The following is a 24,770-nucleotide window of genomic DNA, read 5'->3' as shown; positions in this document are numbered from 1 at the left end:
TTTAGCTCCGTATTTTTTTCCTGATAACATCTTGACTCTACCTCTGAAGGTATTTACAGTCCATCCCAACCTATGTGACAGCCTTTTGAATGTTTAGACAACATTTTAAGTCACTTATTTTAGTCTGCTTTTGACTAAGCCAGCCGTCCTAAATTCTCTCACTTCTCTCAGCATTGTTATTGGAGCCTGATGTTTGAGACCCTCATGTTAGATGCCTTTCTCTGAGCATCGTAGAGTTACCCAATTCAGGTACTCATTGCTGGCCTTGCAGATTAGTCTTCATTGTCTTTATAAGTTGATCTGAGCTAGCACTTCAGAGTCATAACACTTGAACTTTCAAATAGAGTTTCCACGTGTGAGTCTGTGTACTAAGAGCACTGCCTTTTGATCACAGACCCAGATATATGATTATTGCCATTATCCTTCCCCAACAACATCTGAAATGCCAGCCTGAAGCACCCTTGGTCACACCAAATCTTGGTATTGGTATCAAGGAAGAGTTGCCAGATTTCCACCAACGAAGCGATACAATTCTGTTTCCACTATTCAAAGCTTAAGCTTCTCTGATTCATGGCCCTGTGTGATTTGGCATCACTATTAAGGAATCTTTGATTCGCTGAGTTGGTTGATTTTCTCTCTGCCTTCTACACAGCATGGCTCTGATCATAAAATCGAAGACTTGTTTTGTTCATTAAAGAGTCTTTGTAAACCAGGCTTTCCAAAACTGTACTTTAGTTCCTCCTCCACTAGATGGTTGGTGTCAATTGACTGCTATAAGAACGGATTCCCAGGACGTTAGCCCATTCTCAAACAGGGTAAATGCCTTTCCACATTATTTCCTCCATCCTCATGTGTTTTCCTAATAGCAAGAATAGCCCTCCTGCACTGCATTTACATCTTATCCAAATGTCTGAGCATTTTTGTTACTGGTTGGCAAAGCCAGAATAGTTTAAAAGTTTTCTACAGTTTTTGAAACCACCTTCAAAATCTAATAACTTGTTTATTTTTAACTCTTTCCAGTCCTTTCTTCTTACACTCAGGCAGCAGCCCTGGTTTCTCTATAGATGTTACTGTCTTCCTCACTTGCCCTATATTAGGTTTGGTGAATCTTGTCCCATAGGTTTACATGGCTAACCCTACAGTGACTTATGCCCTGGGATGTGTGCCTGCTGATAAATAACATACTGGTTACCTCTTTCCCAGGTAGGTCTTCCAGTGTGAACTTTAGGAGGAAAAAACGACAGGTGGGGACAACTGCTCATGCTGGCATAACTTCCTATTTGTGTCTTAGAAAACCTATTCTTTCTCGGACTTTTCTCCTCGATAACCTTTTCTCCTATCTGAAATCTCAGGTATTTGGGTTTTGACAGGCAAGTAGTTACTTTTTGTCTCCACTAACATGAAAGTTAAAAAATTGGTTTTCTCTTCAGTATTTAGAGGATACACTGGTGAAGAGACATATACTCCTTATCCTTCAAATTAATTGAGTTATACTATACTATAACCAGCCCATATTTATTCAATATGGTAACATTTCTCCTATGGGTGAGATTTGACACACAGCCCGAAAGTGTTGTAAGTAAGGAGTTCTACCATAAATGCGTTAAGATTACCATAAATGCACCAGTCACCTGAGGGTGGCTAGTAGCGCATTCTTCAGAAACCAAGTCCCTGGACCGAACCTATGAAGTCAGGGCTGGCAACATACTTGTGTAATCTCACAGGAAAAGATGTTGGATGGCTTTGCCGTGGATTGAGGACCTAGATCTGTTGGAATGTACATGCAGAAAGTGAGGCGACTGGGCCACGATCCTCTTCATTCGATACTGGCAAACGAGCCCCCACTTAGAGAAAGCCACCCATCCATCCCTATCTACTCTTCTTCTCACAGAGGCACTCTCTTACTGTGCTTGTGAGGAGGCTCCATCCCACCTCCCACTTCCCATCCTCAGGCCATAAGGAATAACAAACATGACCTGAGGCTTCATGGAGCTGGTAGATGGATGTCAAACATCCACTTAAAAGGACTTCTCAAGAGAAGGACATGTTGGAAGTAGCACTGATGCTTAATTTCCAGGGAATGTGCAGAGCAAATCAGGTGTCTCTGCTCTGTGGAACCAAGCCCTAGGAGTCAATAATGAGGGCCCTTATTCCTGTGTCTCATCACCAGGATATTGAAGACCCTGTGGAGCAGACCCAAAGCCCGAACCTGTATTGTCACTTTGCAAATGGTATTGGGGAGCCCAAATACATGCCTGTACAGTCTTGGGAACTTTTGACCCAGACTCTGGTGGAGGCCCTGGAGAACCACAATGAAGTCAACACAGTGATGGACCTAGTTCTCTTTGAGGATGCCATGCGCCATGTGTAAGTGTGCTTCTCATCTTCCTTTTCCTCAGTTGCTTCCTCTTCCCAGTGACAGGGGGTTTCATTCGGCTATTTGAGGTCACTTCTGTAAAACCAGGAAAGGAGCTCCTGCTTCTGCCTTAAAGGTCAAGATAGCTGCTGGCAGAGCAGCTGCAGCTCCTGCCGCCAGCCCTAGGGGGCAGCACAGTGCCGAGCTCAGGCAGGAATGGGTTCCTTTCCAGGTCCGCCATTTGCTATCCTGGGCATGATCACAGTGACACCGAGGACAGACTTGAGGTCATAAAATGAGACCCAGAACAGCTCAGGAACTCCATCGCCACCTGGCTGTTAGTCCAAGGGTCATTTAAAAAAATGAGATAGGCCGGGCGGGATGGCTCACGCCTGTAATCCCAGCACTTTGGGAGGTGGAGGTGGGTGGATCATGAGGTCAGGAGATCGAGACCACCCTGGCTAACACGGTGAAACCCCGTCTCTACTAAAAATACAAAAAAATTAGCTGGGCGTGGTGGCAGGCGCCTGTAGTCCCAGCTACTCGGGAGGCTGAGGCAAGAGAATTGCTGGAACCCGGGAGGCCCAGGTTGCAGTGAGCCAAGATCGCGTCACTGCACTCCAGCATGGGCGACAGAGGCTAAACTCCATCTCAAAAAAAAAAAAAGAGATAGGGTTTGTGTTCAAGTGCATACATATTTCAAAAATAAATGTCCTGTGATGTTTTTGCCATCTAGTGAATCACTGAAAGTAATAACCAAGCCTCCAAGACTGTCTAGCCTCACACCAACACCATCCCGACCCTGCTTCTTACATTTCCCAATCTGAGACCTATTACCAGCGCTCACTGCCCTCCAAAATCCTTCCACCTTCCCCCAGGGCACTCACGGTCTTAGCAGCAACATCCACTTCATTTCAACTCCTCTGAACTTTCCCTTTACTGCCAAATTCTAACTGATACCTGACTGACCCCTGAGTGGAGGAAAGCTGTTTTTTCTTCCCCATTCTATGTGCCCCAGGACCTAGAGAGGAGTAAGTAACCTCCTTACCCCCAGTCCCCCAACCCAATGGCACATTTAAGTCCTTTCTTCTCTTATTCTTCACAAACCCCAGTTCTTCTGAGCACAGGTCACCTGCATTTCATACTCATTCTTTCTCCTTGTCACTGTTATCTGCTGACAGCCAATTACTCCCCATCATCGGCTAATGGCCTTAGTCCCTGCCCGCCCTTCCTCCTCACCCATGTCTCACTCCTGGCATCTAGCTAATAGTTCTTTCTGTTCCTTGGCCTGCTTGGCTCCCATGGTCTTTTCTTCTAGCCCACCTCAGCCCTCACTCTCATGTTCCTATCATAGGAACCCACCTCAAAATCCCAATTTCAAACATCCCACTTTCTGACCTGTACCTGCCACCCTCCCACTCATCTGCTCTAGTCTTTCATTCAATTTCATCACGACTTCATTCATTGGACCAACTACTTCCCCAGACTCCGTTGTCTCTCCCCCTACCAAGTCTTTACTTTCCCTTTTTAAAAATTTAATTTAACTTAATTTAATTCAATTTAATTTAATTGTTTTTTGAGACAGAGTCTCTCTGTGTCTCCCAGGCTGGAGTGCAGTGGCGTGATCTCAGCTCATTGCAAACTCTGCCTCCTGGATTCAAGAGATTCTCCTTACTTTCCTTTTTAACCACCATAGACCCCATCATCCCAGTGCCAGCTCCCCTAACTTTCTTGTCATTGTATCCACAAAATCTCACTCAGGCTAAACCTCACTATCTTTTTTTTGTTTTTTTAAGAGGGAGTCTCACTCTGTCACCCAGGCTGAAGTGCAGTGGTGCAATCTCAGCTCACTGCAGCCTCCGCCTCCTGGGTTCAAGCAGTTCTCCTGCCTCCGCCTCTGAAGTAGCTGGGATTACAGGCGCCCACCACCACACCCGGCTAATTTTTGTATTTTTAGTAGAGACAGGGTTTCACCACATTGGTCAGGCTGGTTTCGAACTCCTGACCTCAGGTGATCCACCCACCTCAGCCTCCCAAAGTTCTGGGATTACAGGTGTGAGCCACTGTGCCCAGCCCCAACTATCTTCTCATTTCACCCTGCCCCTAAGCAGCTAGACAACTGTTGAAGAAAAATCTCCCACCATGTTGATTGTTTTTGCTCCAGATCTGCAGCCATAAATATCAAACAGGCCTCAACATTGCTAGAAATTGCCCTCCTCTACCCTAGGCATGTTGCTCCTTTCACCATTCCATGATAACTGCATTACACATTTTCCTTCTCTTTTCAAACTCCCAGTGCCTTATTCCCAGTTAATGAGCACCTCTGTTTCTTCACTGGGATAATGAAAGTGACCAGAAGAGAATCTCACATCTTCCCGTCATCAAATCTAACAGCCTATGTGTATCCCTGCATCCCTCCCACAAGTCCTGCCTTCCCTACAACTTCGATTCATGAACACCCCTGTCCCTACCTAAGTCTAGTCCCTCCACCTGTGCCCTGGATCCCATCTCCTCTCACCTTCTCGGTGACTTCACCTCTCGCTGTAATTATCTCCTCTCTCTCTCTCTCTGTCTCCTTCTCCCTCTCCTATTTTCTCTCTCCCCTCTTTTGTCTTACCCCATCATTAATTTCTGGATTATATGCATCAGCATACAAACATGCTATGTTATCACTTATCAAATAATAATAAACTATTCCTTGCCTCTTACATTCCTTTCCGTCTACTACCCCCATTTCTCTGCTCCTGATCGCAATGATGCTCATCCAAAACGTTGCCCATCTTTGTCTTACTTTCGCACTTCTGATTTCCTTCTCTGCCCACTTCTTAGCCCTTGAACAAAGCAATGCTTGTCATCGTCACCTCTGTAGTGAGATGACCCACGTCTTGCTGAAGTCAGTTGTCACTGCTAAATCCTCGCCTATATTACATGATGCCCCTGTGACACTGGTCAATGATTAACCTCTCTTTTTACATCATCCGCTCATCCAACATGTATTTATTGATTAGACAATCTTAGGATGAGTGCCAGGATCCTAACCCCTAGGACAGTGTGTGGAACCTAGCAGGCGCTCAGTAAAACTGCTTAGCATGTTATATGAGAATAAATCATGCAGAGGAAAACACAGAGGGAAGGGGAGTAGAGAGGACTGAGGGTGATCCTAATTATAAATAGGGTCATCAGGAAAGCCTCCCTGAGAGGGTAGCATTTAATACGACTTGTAACTCGACGTAGAACTCTCTATGTGCCTGGTGCATAGTGCGTTGCATGTATCATTACATTTAGTTTTCACAAAAACCCTGAAGAAGTAAAGTTTTGTTACTGTCTCTATATTATCAATGAGGAAACTGAGACTGAGAGGAGAGAAGTTGCCTAAAGTCACACTCTTCATAAATAGGTAAAACTTGCAATAGTGCGATCTGGCTCTAGAGTCTGTGCTCTCTACTATCATCCTATGAAGCTTCTTCAAATATTTTCTTGTATCCCCCTAATCTGATGTGAACTCCATGAGCACACAGAGTGTCTTGCTCACTGCTGAAACCTTAGTACCTTAGACAATGCCTAGTGCATGGTGGGGTTCAGGAAATGAGGGATTAAAAGTTCAACCTGCCAGGCACAGTGGCTCATGCCTGTAATCCCAGTACTTTGGGAGGCCGAGGCGGGCGGATCACCTGAGGTCAGGAGTTTGAGGCCAGCCTGACCAATATGGTGAAACCCCATCTCTACTTAAAAATACAAATTAGCTGGATGTGGTGGTGGTGTGCACCTGTAATCTCAGCTACTCAGGAAGCTGAGGCAAGGGAATCACTTGAACCCAGGAGGCGGAGGTTGCAGTGAGCCAAGATTGTGTCATTGCACTCCAGCCTGGCAACAAGAGCAAAACTCCATCTCAAAAACAACCACACAAAAAAGTTCAACCCTGTGAAGCTCCAGTGAGTATTTATTTTTCTCCTTAAGAGCCATCAGTATGTCTGTCATGTCTGTCATAGTCTTGGAATTGAGGCAAGTCTCTGTCCTTTAAGGGCGAATTTAATTTGAAAGAATTGTAAGTGATTCCATCAATGTGGCTTCCAACATGGGTGATCAAACTAATACTGTTTTTAGAAAAAAAAAAAAATAACAAGTACTGACTACAAACACTGGCTTTCTTCCATAGGCTTATAAACAAAGTCTGAAGTTAATATCTAAAGAGAAGCCTGAGCCTCATTTAGCAATGGCAAAATAACTGGGAAAATGAACTGCCTGGAGGGGGACAACTCTGAAGAATAAAGTGTATTTAGATGTATAATTTCCCATACGTTTGTTTAAAGACATCAACTACCCGTCACTTTATCCTCACTCTGCCCTTCCCTCCCTTCCCTGGGGCTCATGGACCTCTCGTTGCTGCCTCTACCAACCAAAAAAGCAGAAGGATTCCCCTTCTTAGATCAGAAAAAGGATACCAGGCAGTACAGGGAGAAACACAGATAACCTAAGAGTGTGGGAAGACTCCATGACCTCGCACCACTGCACACACAGCACTCCAGGAAGCTCCCACCTTCTGAGACCCAAAGTGGAGTAGGCTGGGCATGGTGGCTCACACCTGTAATCCCAGCTCTTTGGGAGGCCAAGGTGGATGGATCACCTGAGGTCAGCAGTTGGAGAACAGCCTGGCCAACATGGTGAAATCCCATCTCTACTCAAAATACCAAAACACTTAGCCAGGCGTGGTGGCAGGCACCTGTAATCCCAGCTACTCAGGAGGCTGAAGCAGGAGAATCACTTGAACCTGGGAGGTGGAAGTTGCAGTGAGCCAAGATTGTACCACTGCACCCCAGCCTGAGCAACAAGAGTGAAACTCTGTCTCAAGAAAACACACAGACAAAAAAAAAAAATTGGGAGTAGGACAGAGCAGAGGAGGAAGGAGGCTGTGTGTGCCTTCCCGGCAACTCACAGGTCCAGGGAGCCAAGTTGAGAACGGATTTTTATAATAACTCCATCCAGCTGTTTGTTTTTACCACTCAAGCTTTCATCATCTTTTTTGTTAGAGCCCCCTACACCCTTCCCCAGCTTTGCTGCTCTCCCTTTCTGCAGCTTTGAGCTGAACTCAGTAACGGAGCACTGTGTAGTGGTTATAGACACAGGTTCCGGAGATAAAACCAAACCAAAGTTCAAATCCTTGTTCTGCCACAAATTGGTTGGGATGCTTTGGGAAGGATGCTTAACCCCGAAGCCTAAATATCCACAGCTAGGGAATTAGGCTATTAAGAATGCCTGCATCGTAGGGTTGTTGCTATCTATGCGAAGTGCTTTGCAGTCAGTACATATTAAAGTGTTTTTTCTTTGTGCTATTGCCTTACTTCCTTAGTAGTACCACTTTTCTACTGACTTTCGTCACCACTTCAGCAGATTCTTGTTCTGCTTTTTCTTCAAGCTTTAAACCAGATCTTTTCCCCCGCTTTTGGCATAATCTCCATTCATCTTTTTCTGTCTGTTTTTTCACTCCCACATATATTTTCTTCTCTTAGAATCACTTAGCAATCATTAACAACAACAACAACGACAAACCCTCAGATGTACTTCTTTTGTGCCCTGAGAATCTTACCCATTCTCTAGGGGGTGTGTGTGTGCGTGTGTGTGCGCGTGTGTGTGCTTGCGCACATGCACATGCGTGTCTAGTCCAATAAATCAGCTTCCTCCAGCTGTGCGGTGGTGCATCTTCAGCTTTTGTTTTTAATCTCTCAGAAATTCAGTAATGGACTTAACTTAGACTGCCTTGGTTTTCTGGCCCAGGAGCCCTTTAGAATATTGATCTTCTTTTTAAATTTTGTAATTTAAATGCAGAGTTCTTTGCCCTCATCAGAGGTTGGTAATGAATCGCCAGCTGGAGTCCAGTGCTGACGGTTGCAGACTTAACCACACTTCTCTGGAAACTTCATCACTAACGATGCATTTCCCGTTGAGATATTGAATGGCATGGGCCACACTAAGCTGAGTTCAGGCCTTCAGAATAGGGCTGGGGGGTTGGGTGACCCAGAGAACCCAGCTGGACTCCAACTCCTCCGACTCCTCCTCCATGCCTGCCTCTCTCTTTCCTCCACTAATCCTTTCCTGCCCCAGCTTTCCTGAATCAGGAGAGAGGGCCTGGGTGTCTTAGCACCATGGTTTCTCCCGTCATCAGGCACCATCTCATTCTGACACAAAGCAGATAACCCGTTGCACCCAGCATAATGAATCATTGTGTGCATCACCCCAAATGTGGAGCTAGTATAAGGCGTGGGTTTTTCTGTTTAAATTTAACAAAAATGTATTAGATACCTTCAAGGTGCTATCACTGCAGAGAATACAAAATGAGTATATGCACTCTTCAGACATCTAGAAATTACGGTTTCATAGGAAAGCAAGAGAAGTATAAATCTGTCTGTTATAAGACAGAGTGTAAGTATCACAGTAAAATAATTAAAGTGGAAAAGTAAAATCATAAAATTACTGAATGTAGGTCAATAAATAACTCCTGAATATTTAAGTCAAAACATTTTAACTACATAAAATTTAGTAGTTAACTACGTCCAACTGTAAAACCTAAAAATATTTATATATCTGAAACACCTTAAAAAAAACAGAAGATAAAAGTGAGAAACTGGAGGGTAACTGAAAACATACATAAAGGGGTTTCACAAATTGAGAGAAACACTTCAACTGAAAAGCAGGCAATAGGCGTGAACAGAAAGTTTACAAAACAAAAATACTAAAATGCTTCATAAACATTTAAAAATGTTCAATTCCCTAGAAACCAAATAAATAAAAATAAAAACAGTAATTTTTCCACCATTAAATTGGCAAAGATTAAAAATTAGAGGTAAGGCTGGGCACGGTGCTCACACCTGTAATCCCAGCACTTTGCGAGGCCGAGGCGGATGGATTACCTGAGGTCAGGAGTTGGAGACTAGCCCGGCCAACATGGTGAAACCCCATCTGGAGAGGGTTCAATATTTCAGTCTGGATGTCTGAAACATTTGTAGCAATAAAAAGTTCTTTGGGGGCCAGGCATGGTGGCAGGTAACTGTAATCTCCGCTGCTACTCGGGAGGCTGAAGCAGGAGAATTGCTTGAACCTGGGAGGCAGAGGTTGCAGCGAACTGAGATCGCACCATTACACTACAGCTTGGGCGAGAAAGCAAGGCTCTGCTTCAAAAAAAATAAAAATTAAAATTAAATGTAAGATGCAGTGGCAACAAGGGTTGGGGGCCAGACTCCCACACACTGCTAGCGAGATTTCAGAGCAGCAAGCGCACCCCACAGGAGACATGGGGCAATGAGTACCCACAAACATTTAGCTTATTTATGTTCATTGTGAGCAAGTCATCAGTACATGCAAGAAATTTGCAGAAATAGGAAACTTCAAACCACAGAGGCTCAACGCAAGCTCTGTAACTTTATATACACTCACATGTTGTTCATGTGTCGAACCCCGCCCACCAAAACCCATACCCAGAGTTTCTTCCAAACTGGAGCTAGCTAGGTCTTATGTTGCTCCACCAGTACTTAATTTGAATATGGCATTTCTAGTTATAACATCATTAACACAGACAGGAGCACAGGATTGTAGCCCCTGCAATTCAATCTCAAACGTATCCCTTACTCTATTCGGCCAAACTTTACCTGAGTTTGGTTTTTGTTTTTGTTTTTGTTTTTTTGAGATAGAGTCTCTCTCACCCAGGCTGGAGTGCAGTGGAGCAATCTTGGCTCACTGCAACCTGTAACCTCCGCCTCCCTCGATCAAGAGATACTCCTGCCTCAGCTTCCCTAGTAGGTGGGATTACAAGCACACACCACCGCATCTGCTAATTTTTGTATTTTTGGTAGACACAGGGTTTCACCATGTTGGCCAGGCTGGTCTCGAACTCCTGACCTCAGGTGATCCACCCACCTTGGCTTCCCAAAGTGTTGGGATTACAGGCATGAACCACCGCACCTGGCCCCCAGAGAACTTTTTATTGCTACAAATGTTTTAGGCATCCAGACTGAAATCTTGAACCCTCTCCAGACGAGGTTTCACCATGTTGGCCAGGCTGGTCTTGAACACCTGACCTCAGGTGATCCTCCCACCTCGGCCTCCCAAAGTGCTGGGATTACAGACATGAGCCACCGCTCCCGGCCCAACTTCCTGTTCTCACACTCTTTTGGTCCCCAAATCACTAATACCTGCTGTCTCTTCTTCCATATCCATTTCTCTAAAGCAGCTGATCACTGTGTTACGTAGCCCTGCATTCACTGACTTAACACATTCTAATACAACTAACATATCCAGTATATTCAAATCCTCCAATATAGCAGATCCACCTTTTGGTCAGTTCTACCCAGGAAAAGTACATATTGGTGCCGTCATTCTGTGTAGCAATCTCTAAAGAGTGTCTTACTGGCTCGACAGTTTTACTTCTAGAACTTATCCTGAGGATATAATTAGAAATATAAACTTAAAAAATATATACAGCATTGCTTATAACTGGCAAATGTTGGAAGCAACATACATATCCAACAGCAGGCTGTTACAGACAGGCAATTTATTCTATCTTTATTACCAACACAATGTTGGTATTCTACACGATACCATTCCACCATCAAAAGTCTGGTTTAGCTGAATTTTTAATGGTTTAGGGAAACAATCACAGTACATTGCTAAATGAAAAAAAAAGTTTTCAAAACACTATGTTCAGTATACAAGATGAACTCAATTTTTAAAATACACATAACAGAAATGTATTGACTTTTCAGGTATAATCAATGTATATACAAACATATGTATTTATAAAAATGCAGACAGACACTAGAAAAAAGTCTAGAAGGACCTATAATTTACGTCAGTAGTATTTATTGCTAAATAGTAGAATTGTGGATTTTCTTCTGTATTTTACGCATTTTGTACAATGCAGAGCCATTGTTTCTAAGATGAGAAAAGAAGAGGAAATCAGGGTTATTTTTATAAAGGGTGTAGCACCTTGCGTAAGGTATATGCATACTGCTGAGAGGGGTTAGACAAACAATTGGAAGTGGATCCTGGAGGAGAGGCTGTTGAAGGGTGGCCTTTGAGGAAGGGCTGGAGGGCAGGAACAGTGGTTTCTTCTGAAGGGGATGAGGCCTGGAATAGTCTTCCATTGCAAGGAAGGCGGCAAGGAGAGAGGAACATGGGCACTGAGAGCGGTGAGCAGTAAGGCTATGAAAGGAGGAATCCAGAAGCCAGGGATGCATGTGTCTTACCTGTTGATAATAAGAACCCACAAACCTTCATTACAAGGGCATCGACGCCCAGGAAGGATTGAAGGAGAGAGACAGATGAGCTCTGTCCGAGCTCCCTGTTCCTCTCCTGCTGACTTTGGTTTGGCTTCTCTTCTTTCCTAAGAGGAACCAACTTCTGCTCCTGCTTTGTCCTCCAGCCTTTCCTGAATTTTTTAAATTGTATGTTTTCCACTGTTTCGCTTTTTCCGTCCCCTCTTCTTGCCCAAAAGAATTGAAGTGGGAGGTGTGGCAGGGTCAGGTATGGTGGGGGAGAAGAGCAGGAGCAACCCTGAGTCCCCTCCCAATCACATCACTCATGCCCCTGCAATCCTGCTCCCTTCCATGGGCTCCGCCAAGCTGTCCCTGGTTCACTAGAGGCTGTGGCTTAAGGCAAAGCAATGGCAGCTTCCGTCGACTCAGGCAAGAAGGTGAGGCCAGGTTTGGGGACAATCTCATTAACATTTCCCACAGCTCAGCCTGTGACATGCCTCCAAGGAAGGCCCCTGCTCCCACTCAAGCCTTTATACATGCTTCTGACTGCAGAAAGTCTGATCAAAGCAACATGTGCCTGCTTCCTTCTCTTTAGCTGCCATATCAATCGCATCTTGGAGTCCCCGCGGGGAAATGCTCTGCTGGTTGGTGTAGGTGGGAGTGGCAAGCAGAGCCTGACAAGGCTGGCAGCTTTCATCAGCTCCATGGATGTCTTCCAGATCACACTGCGGAAAGGCTACCAGATCCAGGACTTCAAGGTAAAAGATCAGGCGGCTGCAGGGAGGAGGCTCAGCTTCCCTCCAACCAGCCACAGCTCTGTCATCCTTCACTCGTTCTCCAGTTCCCCTGTCTGGAGCCTCCCCTTCAATATCTGTCCATTTCTGTCTTAGATTCTGGGCTGCTGACGTGAATGACTTTTCTCATTAGACTCAGCCTGAGAACAGTGGCCTTTCCAAAGTCTGCCTTTGGGAGACCTCAGGTGTCCTAGTTACGTCTGTGGGGCCTCCACTCGTGCTCAAATCAGAAGCACATCTAAACCAAATTCAGCACACAGCTAACCTACAGTGGGAGCAGATAGATGGAATTCTGAAGGTCTGCTTGAGTTCCCTAAGAAATTCAGATTTTTAAAAGACGGGTCAGTAACCACTGGCCTCTGGGACCTTCAGTGACATATCCTGGTTTCAGACAGCCAGCACTTGGAGGCACGATGAGTGCTCTGGAAAGTAGAGAAAGACACTATATACAACATTCAAAGGTCATTGTGTCCAGTCCCCTTCCTTGTATCCATGGCCACAACAGTCTTGGTAGGAAGTCACGGTGTAACTTCTATCAGGAGGCTGCTCTTGCTATTCCTGGAAGAACTCCAGCCAGCACTGAGCCAGTCTCACCCACTTGTCCTCATAATCTCTCAGCCAGTGACAGAAGAGGGAGGTGCTCACTTCTGCCCTAAAACCACAGCTCAGCCTCTCGACGACTGGCTGAATCTAAGGTCATACATCACGTTCACATTAGGTCTTTCTTTAGTGTTTCCAAAAGAGACATGATAGTGTGATAGGAATTACGCATTTACAGAATGAGCTGAGACTGTGGGTCTCAACTTTTGCTCTATATGGGAATCGCTGGGCATCTAGAAAGAATACGGATGCCTGTGTCCCACCCGCCAATATTCTGGTTTAACTAGTCTGGGGAATGGCCTTGGGCATCATGATTTTTCAAAGCATCCCCAAGATGATTCCCATTAGGACTGAGGAACACTGTCTTAGATCACTTAGAGCATGAGGTGAGAACCATTGACTTAAAACGAAAATCAGTATCTTTAAAGGGGAGCTATTTGGACACTAAGGTAGCTCTGTGGTAAAGAAATGTGTGGAGTTGTTAGAAATAGCTGTGAGTAGTGTGAGAGAAAGAAAGGCAACATCAGGAACTGATGGCTGAGCCTGCGGAGGGTGATACAGCAAAGGAACTGAGATTGATCAAGCTGGATAAGTTCAGAACTTGGCATCCTAGCCCAAAATGTCATCCATCTGCAGTTTTCAATGGATATAATTTCCTACAGGTGATTGCATTTGTGTGTGTGTGTGTGTGTGTGTGCTTGTGTGCATGTGTTGCCCCAGTGTATTTTTTTCAACAAAAGTGTTTTGCTGGAGCTAGTCATAAGAACACAAGAGGCCGGGCATGGTGGCTCATGCCTGTACTCCCAGCACTTTGGGAGGCTGAGGGGAGTGGATCACAAGGTCAAGAGATCGAGACCATCCTGGTTAACATAGTGAAACCCCGTCTCTACAACAAAAATATGAAAAGTTAGCCGGGCATGGTGGCACGCACCTGTAGAACCAGCTACTTGGAGGCTGAGGCAGGAGAATACCCTGAACCTGGGAGGCAGAGGTTGCAATGAGCCGAGATCACACCACTGAACTCCAGCCTGGGTGACAGAGCGAGAATCCATCTCAAAAAAAAAAAAAAAAAAGAACACAAGATCCTGCTAGCATAAGATATATTCATCCCCCATGCTGGTAGCCCCAAGTACATCACTCTCAGTCAAGACCAAGAGCAATGGCTTGCCTTCAGGAGCAGGTCGTTCACTTGTATGAGGATGTAAGTAAGAGAGATAAATAGAGGATCACCTGTGGGCTTTGGAAAGCTGTAACCTCTTTGCACAGAGCAGGAGCTCCAGAAGCTTTACCTTAAAGCCTAATTTCTAAATCAACCTAAGAGAGGTACAGGAGCTACCACAGTTGTATGAATTAGAGGCCATCAATATGTAGTTTCTCTTGCCCACCTTTATTGGCACCGAAGCCTGCAAATGAGGCATAGTTTCCTGCCCACCAGTGCAAGATAGCACTCCCTCAGTTTCCCGTTGTCACCTTGCTTTAATTCCCATTCAAGCAGAGAAGAAAATGGTTCTATTTCTAAAGAATGGGTAGAAGTTCTCTTTCAAGGAGGCCTTCTTTTCAGAGATTTCTGATATTGACTGTTTCTACAGATGGACCTGGCCAGCCTGTGTCTGAAAGCCGGAGTGAAGAATCTCAACACAGTGTTCCTCATGACTGATGCCCAAGTGGCTGATGAGAGGTTCCTTGTGCTCATCAATGATCTTCTGGCATCTGGTAAGAGATTCCTTGCACTTGGTGTCACTGATAAATTCCCCCTGGAATCAGAGTTATACAAAGGTGAAGATTTGGTCCAGGGTCGGAAGAGCAAGGTCATAGGAATGAGGAAGAAAACTGATACAGCCAAGGACTGGTTCATCGAGTCCCTTCTCAGCCTTGATGCTGGGCCTGCTGTCCTGTCTCTTTCATTCTTATTTCATTGCAAAACAGGCAGTAATCATGGGGCTCTCTTAGTGGGACTAGATCTGATTATGGCAAGAAGAGAGGGTGAAGAGCTTGGTGACGTGCTGAGTGCAGAGAGAAGGTGCTGTTCCCTCTCGGTATCCAAATCAAAGAGAAACTAGAATGTGTGTAGTACTTGAGGAAGCTCAGGTTTTGGGAGGAAGATACACAAGAAGAGAGCATGCACACATAAAACTTACATGGTAGGGCAAGATGAGGTTACCAATGTAACTAACTAGTGATTTACAATCTCATTCGAGCAAAGTGGAAGCTCCACATAGTTTTCCTTGGTCCCCAAAAAACTTGACAGGGGGTGTGAAGTGCCCTGTGACGCTGTCTGTGCAAGACAGGACTTCAGTGGAAATGTCAATGCTTGCTATTTTGTTGTCCTTCTTTAATTAGGAATTCAGTACTTACGCCAACAATCCCCTACAGAGAAAACTCACGCCTGTAATCCCAGCACTTTGAGAGGCCAAGGTGGACAGGTCAAGAGATTGAGACCATCCTGGCCAACATGGCGAAACCCTGTCTCTACTAAAAATACAAAAATTAGCTGTGCATGGTGGTGGGCACCTGTAGTCCCAGCTACTTGGGAGGCTGAGGCAGGAGAATTGCTTGAACCCGGAAGGGGAAGGTTGCAGTGAGCTGAGATTATGCCACTGCACTCCAGCCTGGGCAACAGAGTGAGACTCCATCTCAATTAAAATAAAGAAAAAAGAGAAAGATTTTAAAAATAAGAGATGAAGAGGCAGGGAGAAGAGATCAGTATGGTGGATACCATCCTCTGACCTACTCCCTCTATGTAAATTGGGTCTGTCTCCCCTTCTCGCTTATCCAGGGCAGTGACAGGTCTACCATAATTACTTTACAAACTCTCATGCCCCCAACCAGAGATACAGAGGACACAGATAACTGGTAGTGGAACCTGTTGGTCACATCCCTGCTGTTGATCCAACATGCGTCTGGCTATTCCTCCTTTCAATCTCATCACTCCAACCTCAGCTGTCCATCATCCCAGAGTGGGTATGACCTGGTTTATCTGTCTTACCCATCATTGCTTTTCATATTTCCTATCTTGTCTCTACCTAGAACGAAGTCTTTCATATTTGGAGAAATCCCACTAATCTGGCAATAAGCATCTTCCCTCAAAGGTATATTGTTCCTGGACACTGTTACAGATATGCTCTGTCCTGCTCAGAGGCAATATCTCCAATGTTCTTCAGATCCAAGTGCAGGACTGAGACTGCAAAAGGCCTGTAATCCTAGCTACTTGGGATGCTGAGGCAGGAGAATTGCTTGAACCGGGGAGGTGGAGGTTGCAGTGAGTTGAGATTGGGCCACTGCACTCTAGTCTGGGTGACTGAGCGAGATTCTGTCTCAAAAAAAAACCAAAAAATTATATATACATCCAAGAATATGAGACAATGTAATGCATAAGTTATGCATTTATATAAATATGTTTGTGTTTATATTAAAGAAAGAATATGTTTTCCTGGCTGTTAAAACAAATGCAGCATCTACAAAAACCACCTCTTCATCTCAATTGAGAAAACAGTCAGTGTACAAATGTTCCTGAACAAAATTTCTGCCTTCAGACTTCCAGCATCTTAACAGCCTGTCTCTCTCTCCACACTCCCTTCCCTGGCTCTGATTAAATACTCTTTAGTTTATAAAGTCCAAGGACCACAGTCACAAGTACCTTTCTCCGTAGTCTATCTAGTATATATAGATATAGTAGTATATAGTCTACTATATATTGTAAGTAATATATTTTAGGATAGTTCCTGACAACCTCCAGGAAGTTCCTGGCTTTGGAATCATTGTCTGCTTCATATTTTGTGGCATTGCACCCCATGCCATCTTGCTGTCATTTTCATGAAGAGCCACTGGTCCCTAGTCCAGAGCATGTACTAGCAGGCATTGTGAGCAACCTTTGGCTTCTTTCAGGTGAGATGGGTGTCCCAGGTTTCCTTACTGTGCTGGCTGCTAGCATTGCACTAATGCCACCCTCATTTCCTTCCCTCCCTGCCCTGTTCAAGTTACCTTTATATCAGAGAGTTTGCCTACCAACTCTTACACCTTTTCTCCTCCAATGCCACCATTTTTTCCTTTCTTAAATGCAATCTCTAACATCTCATCACCTTCTACAATAGTATTTAATCTACAACATAGCCTCGTCTTTTATTATTCTACTAAATAATGAGAGAGGGATCCAACCCTTCCTCCTACCCCGAAGCTACCCTGAAGCCTAATTTCTAAATCAGCCTGAGAGAATACAGCTTTAGAGATGTTGGGCGTGTTGCCAGCCTCACACCATTGTATTTCAATTGGCTATAATCCAGCCAGGTCACCTTTTCCTAAAATAATATCTGAGACACAAAGTTGTTACATTTTCACCAATTGAAATTTTATTCCTCAATTGAGTATTGATAATTTTTCATTTAGAAGACAACTTTTTTTCAAGTGCAAATGAATTTCTAAAGCCCTCTCAGTAAAAATGCAATCAGCCAGCTCCAAAGTCATGGAATTTTAGGCCCCATTTTAAGGCTTCTATATATTCTTTAAGAAAAAAAAAAAAAGGTAAGATTTGTGTATACATATTCAAGTGGCGATACAGTTAAGATGAACACTTTTGTCTTCTAACCCACCCCCTTTTTTTCTTAACCTTTTCAACAGGGAGAATTAGAGTATATCTTGGTTCTAACATTCCCTATCAAATAAGTAATTTCTGGCCAGAAAGTAACCGTTTGCCAGTTTTGCCAAAGCTGCGGGGGTGACTCAGAACCTCATTATCTCCCAACTTTTTCAATTTTGTGGGGTTATGCAATGACTCCACCCTTGGATAACACAGTAGGGACTAGGAAACCATAACTTAGACTACCTTGCAATTAACTCATCCCTCTGTAGCTATGTACAAGTCCTACAAGGTTGGATATAAAGGTATAGTGAATGCAATTCTCTCCCAAAAACATCTCCCTCAGAAAACCAATGATCTCGTGCCCTGGGCTGAGTTTCCTCTCACACTTCTTTATCTCACCATTTCATTTCTTGTTTTCCTGGCACCGTTTCTAAAATCAAACCATGATAGTAATTTGGCTTATGAATCCCACTTCTGACACCAACTATAGCATTTCAGAACCCATCTTTATGCCAGTTGTATCTCAGATGAGTTACAGATGGACATGAAGAAATCTTACACACAAAGCAAAAATATTAAATTAGGTTCCTGGTTTAATTAGCAAAAGATATATAACTGTATAAGAAGTAGAGTGGCTTCCCAGGGTAAGAGCAGATGAAACACATATTTGAGTCACTTCCCTTGGCTGCTGGGATCCTTGATAGGGGTCATGCAACTGCTGGTGACACTGTGCCTGAAATGTGAGTCCTTGCTGGATCTGAAAGGTTCATTACTTGCTATGTTCTTATTGACCTGTTATACTAATTCCTGAGGAAGGTGCACTGATCATCAAACCCAGGCCTTTAAGGAATTCTTACAAAACTTGTTCTCTTCAACCTTGACTCAAACTCAGCATCAGCAAGACCCCACTCTAACTTTAGAGGAAAAAAAATCAGAATTATCCCATGGCTTTCCAGGAAAACACCTCTTCCTCCAGCTTTCCAGCCTTCCAGAAGGCCCATTTTACTCTGGCCCCTGCCAGTTAGCACTAGCCAGCTAAGAAAACCTAGTCAGCTCCAAGTGTGATGTTTCTTCCGCCCCTAGCTATGACAGATTTTATATTTTATTTTACTTTGGAATCCTATGTTATGTTAGGATTTTCCTTTTGCTTTCCAAAAGGCTGAATTGTTTTATTCAAAATTATAATTCATTTTCCTGTCCCAGGCTAGATGACTTTCTGTGTATTCATATATTCAATAATCATTTACTAAGAGTGCACGCTCAGTCACTAGGTACTGTGCTCGAAGATGGATAACATGTAGCCTCTGTGCAATCTCGTAGAAGAGTTTATAACCAATGGGGTCCCTCTCTTCTAAAGTCATATTCTTCTTTATCTCTAAACCAAACTGTTCTTTTTATATATCTGTGGGCCAAATCTCCTCTTAGGATCTAGAACATAAAAAGATCCACCTCATGTTCCAGGTTCTTTAAGATTAGAGCCAGGGTTGATATGTAATGTTCAACACACATCCTATGAGAATGCAGAGCCCAGAAATGTTTATAACAGACTTGGCATTGGATTGTTCTCCTCTGGTGGCATCTGGAACTGGACTTCCTGAGGAGCCATCTATGCTGTTAAATAAATTGAATGGTGGCCCAGTTTCCCTAGAAAGAAAAAAAAACAACAACAATAAAGTTGGGGCAAAAGAGCAACCATCAAGCATGCACTGATCCTCTAAGACATACTTAGTGGACTCATTAGATCTGCTCACCCCATGTGCCCTCAAACTACAGACAGTGGAACTTTAAACCAGGACCGGTTTGGTTCTCCAGCTGCAAAACAGAAATTCCCAAAGAGCAATGCAAAAAGAAGCGTGAGCAATCAGACTTTTCTTTTCCTTTTGTGGTAATAAACTGTTTTTTTTTTTCTTGTGGAACCGAAGTCCTATACAAGTTACTCAAAAGACTTTGGTTCTGTGGATTCCCTACATTGCTAACCTCTTCCTTACCACCTATATCCAAGAGAAAAACTATTGCCACCAATTTTCCCCTTATCTATTTCTGAATCCGTATCTTCTCTATCCTCACTACCACTGGTTTTGCTTTCTTTTGCCTTGACAAATGCCAACAATCCTTAACTTATCTCTCTACTTCCCATGCTATCCCCACTCCAATCCATTCTCCTCACTGCTTTCAAAAGGGTCTGTCTCAACTATAATTCCTGGCCAGGAGCAGTGGTTTACACGTGTAATCCCAGCACTTTGGGAGGCCAAGACGTGTGGATCACTTGAGCCCCAGAGTTCAAGGCCAGCCTGGGCAACGCGGCAAAACCCTATCTCCATGAAAAGTACAAAGAGTATCGGGGCTTGATGGAGAGCACCTCAGGTCCCAGCAACTCGGGAGGCTAAGGTGGGAAGATCACTTGTGCCCAGGAGGTCGAGGCTGCAGTGAGTTGTGACTGTGCCATTGAACTCTAGCCCGGGTGACAGAGCAAGACCATATCTCAAAACAAAGAAAAAAAAAAAAAGAAAAAACCACTATAATTTTTTTTTATTAGTTCCCAACTGGTTGCAGAATGAATTCCAAGCTCCTTTGTCTGGTTTTCTTCCTTCCTTACTAGTCTCACTTCCCACGTTGTGATCTAGTGATTCCTGATTCCTTAAGGTAACACGTTGTGCTACTTCCTGACATCGTTAATTACTTAGGTCGTTCCTTTTGAACCTCAAGTCCTTCTTTGTCTGGATTAACTTCCACCCACAGTAGAATACCTACCTTGAGTGTTCCCTCTCTGGAAAATCTAGAGACAGATCCACTGTCAGTCTTAGGAACGAGTTTCCCCATGTTTCTACAGCACTCAATAGCTGCACGTACCACCACTGCATTGAAACGAGATTGCAAATTTATGAAAGGCAGAGATTATTGTTTGTTGTTGATCACAATCCAGAAATACAAAAAAAAAAAGAAGAAGAAGGATTAAACACCTACTTCCCAGTTTAGGAAATAAAATAACACCGATGTAACTATTGTTTCATGTATCCATGGGAAGAGACCACCAAACAGGCTTTGTGTGAGCAACATGGCTGTTTATTTCACCTGGGTGCAGGTGGGCTGAGTCCGAAAAAGGAGTCAGCAAAGGGTGGTGGGATTATCATTAGTTCTTATAGGTTTCGGAATAGGTGGTGGAGTTTTGGGGGCAGGGGGTGGATCTCACAAAGTACGTTCTCAAGGGTGGGGAGAATTACAAAGCACCTTCTTAAGGGTGGGGGAGATTACAAAGTACATTGATCAGTTAGGGTGGAGCAGAAACAAATCACAATGGTGGATTGTCATCAGTTTAGGCTATTTTCACTTCTGTGGATCTTCAGTTGCTTCAGGCCATCTGGAAGTATACGTGCAGGTCACTGAGGATATGATGGCTTAGCTTGGGCTCAGAGGCCTGACAGCTATTACTCTGTGCAGAGTCCGGTTTTTCATCATTTGTATTGTCAGTTCTTAATACATCTCCCGGCCCATAATTGACATTCAGGAGGTACTTCTTTAAGTAAAGCCAGTAACAGCATGAGAATGATGTGCCATCTCATATGTTAAATATTACGATTGGACAGTTGCTTTGGAAAGTTTTCCAGCAGTGAAGAGAGAGGGACAGGGTACTGAAATAGCCTCCACACTCCCTTGCTTTTTCTCCTTTAAGAATAGGGAAATGTTTTTTTAAACTATCATGTCTAGATAGGGTCGAAGTCCTTACACCAGTGTGAAGTGGGGAATCTAACCCTTAGCTTCACCCTTTTTATTGCCAACTAACTAATCCATGTTAAATGATCAGGATCTCTTTCCCGAAAAGCAGCTGGGATCTTTAAGGAGTTCTGTACTAACATACAGAAGATGGTGATTAGTCTGGCTTCCAAAATATTAGAATATTTCAGTACTATTTCTAATTCCAAGTACTGCATGAAGCCTGAAACTACTTGGAGTTAGTAATAGCGTTTCCCAACTTTAGGTCTCAGGAGGAAACTTCTCAAACATTTAAATAGCCTCTGCCCCTGTTCACATCACAGAATCCCCTCTGGCAGTTCAGTTTCCTGCTTTCAGCATGACTACCTACATCACAAAACAAGTGATGAGAATATTGTCAAGAGGCATTATAGGAACAAATGTGAAAATGCAAATTTTTGTTCCCAGTTCAGAGATGTTTTTCCCCAGATATTCCATCTGATGGTCTTCTTCTTAAAGGTTCTAGGGATCTTGTGACAAATACCACCATCATATGGCATGGAAAATGTCTCTAAGTGGCCCAGGTGCTTTCAACATCTTGGAATTAAGAGTATTCATAAACCAGGGTCAGCAAATTTCTTCTATAAAGTGTCAGGAAGTAAATGTTTTAGGCTTTGCAGATCACACAGTCTGTCACAAGTGCTCAGCTCTGTCTTTGTAGGGCAAAAACAGCCATAGATAATGTCAGGCCTCTGAGCCCAAGCTAAGCCATCATATCCCCTGTGACCTGCATGTATACATCCAGATGGCCCGAAGCAACTGAAGATCCACCAAAGAAGTGAAAATAGTCTTAAATGATGACAATCCACCATTGTGATGTGTTTCTGCCCCACCCTTACAAAGATCAATGTACTTTGCAATCTCTCCCACCCTTAAGAAGGTTTTTTATAATCTCCCCCACCCTTAAGAAGATTCTTTGTAATTCTCCCCACCCTTGAGAATGTACTTTGAGAGATCTACCCCCTGCCCCTAAAACGTTGCTCTTAATTCCACCGCCTATCCCAAAACCTATAAGAACTAATGATAATCCCGTCACCCTTTGCTGACTCTCTTTTCGGACTCAGCCCGCCTCTACCCAGGTGAAATAAACAGCCTTGTTGCTCACACAAAGCCTGTTTGGTGGGCTCTTCACACGGACGTGCGTGAGACAGATAATACCTAATGACCCTGGCTATGGTCAATTAAAGCTTATTTATGAACAGTAAAAATTGAACTTCACATAATTTCCACATTCCATTAAATATTATTATTTAAACTTTCAACACATGCTAAATATCATTTTATTTTTTTTTTACTGGTTTTCTTTCACTCCTATTTTTATCAGAAGAGGCTGAAATGAGTCATTCTATTAGTAAGATCTTGATTTTGACAAATTATAGTATGGGAATTTTATATGCATGCCATTAACTATCTCAAAGAATAGAAATTAAATAAGTTGGTACAATTAAGGGAAAACAGTAAATGATCACTTTCATGGTAATTCATTTTTTTATTTCGACCTTTTAAATGATTAAAGCTAATTAGTGTGAAACTCTTAGTAGACTCCTAATTGGTTTAGTGCTGTCAAACCATGAAGGCCATAATTTGTTGGAAAGTTGGCGTGAGTTGCCTCCAGATACAGTCGTTCAAGAAAGTGCAGCAGCTTCAATGACTGATACAATCACAATTACTCACACTCTGATTATTACTGATCATCTGCCAGACCACTTACTTTGAGCACCTCACCAAAGTCCGTAAGAAAGTGGGATGGGCAGGGAACGGTGGCTCACGCCTATAATCCCAGCACTTTGGGAGGCCGAGGCAGGCAGATCACAAGGTCAGGAGATCAAGACCATCCTGGCCAACATGGCGAAACCCCATCTCTACTAAAAATACAAAAGTTAGCTGGGCATGGTGGCGTGCACCTGTAGTAGCTGGGACTCCAGCTACTTGGGAGGCTGAGGCAGAATTGCTTGAACCTGGGAGGCGGAGGTTGCAGTGAGCCAAGATCACACCACTGCACTCCAGCCTGGTGACAGAGCAAGAGTCTGTCTTAAAAAAAAAAGACGGCCGGGCGCGGTGGCTCACGCCTGTAATCCCAGCACTTTGGGAGGCCGAGACGGGCGGATCACGAGGTCAAGAGATCGAGACCATCCCGGCTAACACGGTGAAACCCCGTCTCTACTAAAAATATTTTAAAAAAATAAAATAAAATAAGAAATTTAAAAAAAAAGAAAAAAGAAAGTGGGATGTAACATGGTCCCAATGACTTCTTTCATCGCTAACACTCCTGTGATGCTAACATTTCTGTCAGTTACAGAAGAAGGAAAAAGCATGTGTGAACAGCTTTAAAAAAAATTTTTACAAAAGCATCACGTTGGTGAAAAATAGACCGCATTAAAGAAGAACTTGTATATGATTCCAGTCCCAGATAACTTCAACAGCTACCTAAAGACTTGTTCTAGAAATAGGAACATTTTGCTTTTCTGATACCCATTGCTTTCCTGGAGTGAACCACATTCACCTTGACATCATATCCAGTGTTTGCAACTTTTTAGCTATAGTATTTCCTTCGTTCTTACCTCCCTCAATCTCATCTTTTTCATTGAGAAAACTGATGTCATTTAGTTTGGACCTCACAGCTACTTTATACCTCACAGTCTGTCTCCATTATTATTATTATTATTTTGCAGTTTTCTCTTTTCCTCCAGTATTACCATTCCTCCTTTCCAAGGCCAACTTTTTGTCTGAGCTAGGAGCCCACCCCTAGTTCCTAATTCAGAATTTTTCTCTATTCCATCTTTTCTTTCAATTTCTGACTCTCCCTCTTCTCCACTTTCAAACATAGCCCATTATCTTCATCCTGAACGTTTTTAAATTAATTTTCTTTGACTTGAAGTGACAGCCAAACAATCCTAGAACCTTCCCTAGACAAAATTCTCAAAAGAATAAAATTTACGGTTTTCACATTTTCCCGTTGTGTTTTTTTGTATTTCCTATTTCCTTACAAAATAATTTGGACATTCTAAACACAATAAAACAAACACTTGTGTAATTATGAATAATGATGCAAAATAGAAAATTTTATTGTGCATCTGCAAGGGTTTCTTTCCAAAAGGTGTCCAATACCTAGATTACTAGTTTGTCTGATGTGTACATTTCAACTTTACCAAAAAGTGCCAAATTGTTCTCCATAGTAGTCATACACTTGTCTCTGGCCAGTAGTGCATGAACACCTGTTTCTGTCTAGCCTCATCAATATTTGGCTTAGCTGACATATTAATTTTTGCCAGTAAGCGTGAAATTAAATCCTATTATTTTCCTTTCCCTTTTCACTGGTGACACTGAGCATCATTTCAAGCGTTTATTGGCTCTTACTGCTTCTCTTCTTCTTCTTTTTTTTTTTTTTTTTTTTTTTTTTTTTTTTTGTTTTTTTTTTACCTCTGATAATAGTTGCCATATACATATTT

The 24,770-nt window shown here is 43.3% G+C and overlaps 1 protein-coding gene across 1 annotated transcript in view; it reads left to right on the top strand.

The window, feature by feature from the left end:
- Nucleotides 1–24,770, top strand: part of DNAH9 (dynein, axonemal, heavy chain 9) — a 371,284-nt gene that overhangs the window by 205,860 nt on the left and 140,654 nt on the right. The window contains exons 43-45 of the mRNA XM_011965684.1: nt 2,171–2,367; nt 12,197–12,359; nt 14,585–14,708. Coding sequence (XP_011821074.1) covers nt 2,171–2,367; nt 12,197–12,359; nt 14,585–14,708 — 484 coding nt within the window. The remainder of the gene's footprint in view (nt 1–2,170; nt 2,368–12,196; nt 12,360–14,584; nt 14,709–24,770) is intronic.

Source organism: Mandrillus leucophaeus, unplaced genomic scaffold, assembly GCF_000951045.1.
Source record: "Mandrillus leucophaeus isolate KB7577 unplaced genomic scaffold, Mleu.le_1.0 Scaffold732, whole genome shotgun sequence".
NCBI lineage: Eukaryota > Metazoa > Chordata > Mammalia > Primates > Cercopithecidae > Mandrillus > Mandrillus leucophaeus.
Note: the sequence above shows the minus strand (reverse complement) of the source record. Positions and strands in the feature narration are given on the sequence as shown.